Consider the following 3,355-nt stretch of genomic DNA (forward strand, 5'->3'; position numbering starts at 1 on the left):
TATTCTTGTACAGTATGTACTCTTCTTTTGTTTTTCCAAATTTAATCACTGTTTCATCCTTGGACAAGAACTAGATTGGCCTGAAAGAGCAAATTGAAAAGTGATTTAAAAACCTTTATATGCATGATTGCTCGAAAAGAAAAACCCCTTATACGGTGAGGTTTTGCATCGATCTAATTGTTCTGTTCTTATTTGTTACGGATAAGAACACTGGACAATCTGGAGACACAATGTCTTCATAACTTAAACCACCATTTTCAATTCGCACGTTTCAGAACCTGAAGCCATTGTTATCAGATATTTTCAAACACTCTGCGCTCACCATTGAAAGTATTGTTGGAAAAACGAATTTTTTCGATCAATCAAGAATTTCTTAAGAGTAATATCAGAGTGGAACCCCGGGATCTTAGTAAATCCAGCTGCACTTTTATCATTTTCTTTTTTTTATTTTGTAAAGTGTACGACGGTGTTAGAATTGCGTAACAAAAAGGATCGCCCGCAGTTTCTATTTCTGTCTTTGGCGGTAAACTTTTTCTGTTGACTACAATAGCTTTCCCTTTGGCGGCGCGCCTCATCCTTGTTTCTGCTTTATCTTGGCCAGCTGGGGTCGATTCCAGAATTCTCTTAGGGGCATGGCACAATATTTGTTAAAGTGGGTAATGACTTGTCGAGGAAGGCATCCATATCCAAGTCAACAGGTTGCTCTTCACTCTTAAGTGCAATTGTTTCAAACAATGTTTAAGTGAGTCGAGGAAACCAGTAGTTTTCCTAAATGACGAAAGCTGAGATCGGGATGTCAAGAGAAAGAGGCTAAGAACAAGACAAACAATTGAGTTGTCACTGTACGTCATTGCGGAAAATTTGTGCCCGCAACTACATTTATCGACCTTATGTTTACAGAAGCATGATATGACAAGTCTGAATTTCATGCAAATTTTCGACGAATCGACGGCGGTTTGTTACTTAACCGGAAATAAATAAAATCGTAGGTGAACAACAGCGCCCGCTATGAGGTTTAATTGCTCATAGCAGCTTAAATTGTTCCATATTTAGCTCATCAACCTCTAACCCCATAAACTTTTACCGATTAAACTTTTTGTACAAATTACGATTTAGTCAATTTAGAGCATATTAGCCGGTGTGGTCACTATTCTTGTGTTGTACTCTTAATTCTCGCTCTTGTACCACTGCCAAAATGTCTCGACACAGATAACAGTATCTCAAGTCTCTACTAAATTTGTTCACTATCTTCCAATATTGTGTTAGGGTGCTAAACACCATTTATCAACATAAATACGTTCTTTCATTTTAAATTTGTTCGCTATACTCTTAATTATTTTAACTGAATAGATCCAATTCACGGCAATTCGTTTATTTCAGCGGCATCCGCATGATGAAGCCACCATTCCTGAATATTCCCTCAACACAATGCTGCCATCCAGTTCGAAATACATCATGCTCATTGAGTGCAAACTGGTTGGTACACAGCAGGCTGCTGGAATGTTTCTATTGTAGCGATGGTGAAGAAGATTTTGAATGATCGCATGGTTTGTTGGGTTGTATCCCTTATCGATGATTTCTGGACATGACCCCATACAGTAGTAAGCGCTAAAACCGCGTGGCGCTATAATCCATTTGTCCCACTTTAAATCGCGAAACTTAACGAACAGTTTTCGCCTTGCACATCTATCGTCGTGCAATGATCTTCGGCTTCTCGTCCAGGAAAACGTATTGTGACCTCGTGCTTTCCATCTCACTTCTTGATCATTTTCTTGTCGTGTTTCAGTAGAAACCTCTTCGACAGTTTTCAGAGGTCTGTGGTTGCCAAGTTCATTACTTTCACCGTACACAACCAAGATAGGCTCTTTTCTTCCACCTGAGGCAATGTAGAAATCAGATTTGGGAACTCCTAATCCTGTTACTGTAATGTACAGACCGAAATTTCGTGAAGGCCAAGATTTCCAAAACGCTACAGCGGAGGTAACGTTTATTACGATCCAACCGCCAACTCGACGACATTTGACGAGTTTAGTGTCGACTGCAGTTAGTTTTTTCCTCCAGCTACTGCTACTTTCCACTGCTTTGCGGTTTAAACGACTCACTGCAACGTTGAAGAAGCCATTGGTGCTCTCAAGTTTAGAACGTCTTTTAAACACTCTCAGCTCTGCTTTCAGGATTTTTCCTTGCGTAGCCACCGAAGATATATTGAAGAAGAAATGGCGCTCATCGACGCTTAATCTCGGATCTGTAGCGATAATAACAAGCAATTTTAGCCATGCAAATTAGGGTGAAGTTTTGTTGGAATAATTATACTCGGATACTTCGCTGTTGTAACAATGAAATTTACATACCTCGAAAGAAAGTTCTTATTGTTTTTCCTGGAGCTTCTTTGCCTCCCTTGGTAAATCCACTGGCGTGAGCTTGCTCCTTATACAAATCCATCACATATTTAGGTACTTGAGATCTGCTTCGTGACACGCTTGGCTTTTCCTTGATTTTTAATAGGTTGAGTAAATCATTTTGGAGATAGCTAAATTCGGCTGCGTTTTGAAGTGATGATGTCGTCGAACACATGAAAACTAAGATAAAGGTTAAAGGACTCATTGGGTGGCTCTTTTGGATCCCTTTGCTGTAGTTGGCTGTTTTCATGAGCTTATCGTTCAGTAAGTGTAGTTGCCGAATGTTACACTGATCACTGAAGTCAACGAATGCTTCGTTATGTTTTTATAGCCGCCCCCTATATTGTTTCTGTGCACGCCCGACATTCGCCTAGCAATAGTGCAACCAGCCACGCCGGAATTATTTTCATTTATATCACACTTAGAAATCGTTCTACAAATATTCAATAAGTGCTCGTCATGAGTTAATATTTGTTTAGTTATAACAAAATGAGTGGCCACAAATGAAAATTATTTTTCGTGTTATATAGTGTTGAAATTCTTATCTAGTGCTCTGATCAATAAAGCGATGAAAATTATGGTCACACTTCGCTTGATCGTTGACTATAAAAATTATTGCAAATGCTGATTTATTGGGCAGCGGTCAATTTGCGGTTGACTGAGAGCTTAAAAAGCCACACACTTGAAATAACTGGCGGGTTAAAGTTGTCTTAATTAAACATATCAACATCAGAAAGTCGAGGGAACTAAGTTGTAATGAATTTTAAGATGTTTAGCAATGTAGATCCTGTACATTTTTTGTTAGATTATTCAACAAATTATATATTGGCAAAAGCGAGAAGTGAGTTGAGTGGAAACAATGGAACAAGGATTGATGAAAGGATAACAAATGTGAGAGCAAAACAATGATCAAGCTATTCTTGAAGGAAATGGTCTGTGATCATCATCTATGACGA

General features: G+C 38.8%; 1 protein-coding gene across 1 annotated transcript; it reads right to left on the bottom strand.

The window, feature by feature from the left end:
• Positions 1-425: 425 nt before the first annotated feature.
• On the bottom strand, positions 426-2,777 carry LOC138017049 (protein DVR-1 homolog). The gene is made up of 2 exons (XM_068864259.1): positions 2,352-2,777; positions 426-2,245 (listed from the first exon to the last, which is right to left on the bottom strand). The coding sequence occupies exons 1-2, from the start codon at positions 2,647-2,649 to the stop codon at positions 1,377-1,379; spliced, it is 1,167 nt and encodes a 388-aa protein (XP_068720360.1). The 5' UTR covers positions 2,650-2,777; the 3' UTR covers positions 426-1,376.
• Positions 2,778-3,355: the final 578 nt, after the last annotated feature.

Source organism: Montipora capricornis, chromosome 9 (assembly GCF_036669925.1).
Source record: "Montipora capricornis isolate CH-2021 chromosome 9, ASM3666992v2, whole genome shotgun sequence".
In the NCBI taxonomy this organism is placed as follows: domain Eukaryota; kingdom Metazoa; phylum Cnidaria; class Anthozoa; order Scleractinia; family Acroporidae; genus Montipora; species Montipora capricornis.

Excerpts from the sequence above, each read along its gene's own strand:
- LOC138017049 (XM_068864259.1), bottom strand. The coding sequence starts at position 2,649 with ATGAAAACAGCCAACTACAGCAAAGGGATCCAAAAGAGCCACCCAATG. Across the intron at positions 2,246-2,351 it reads AATAAGAACTTTCTTTCGAG|ATCCGAGATTAAGCGTCGAT; the intron begins GTATGTAAATTT and ends TTATCGCTACAG.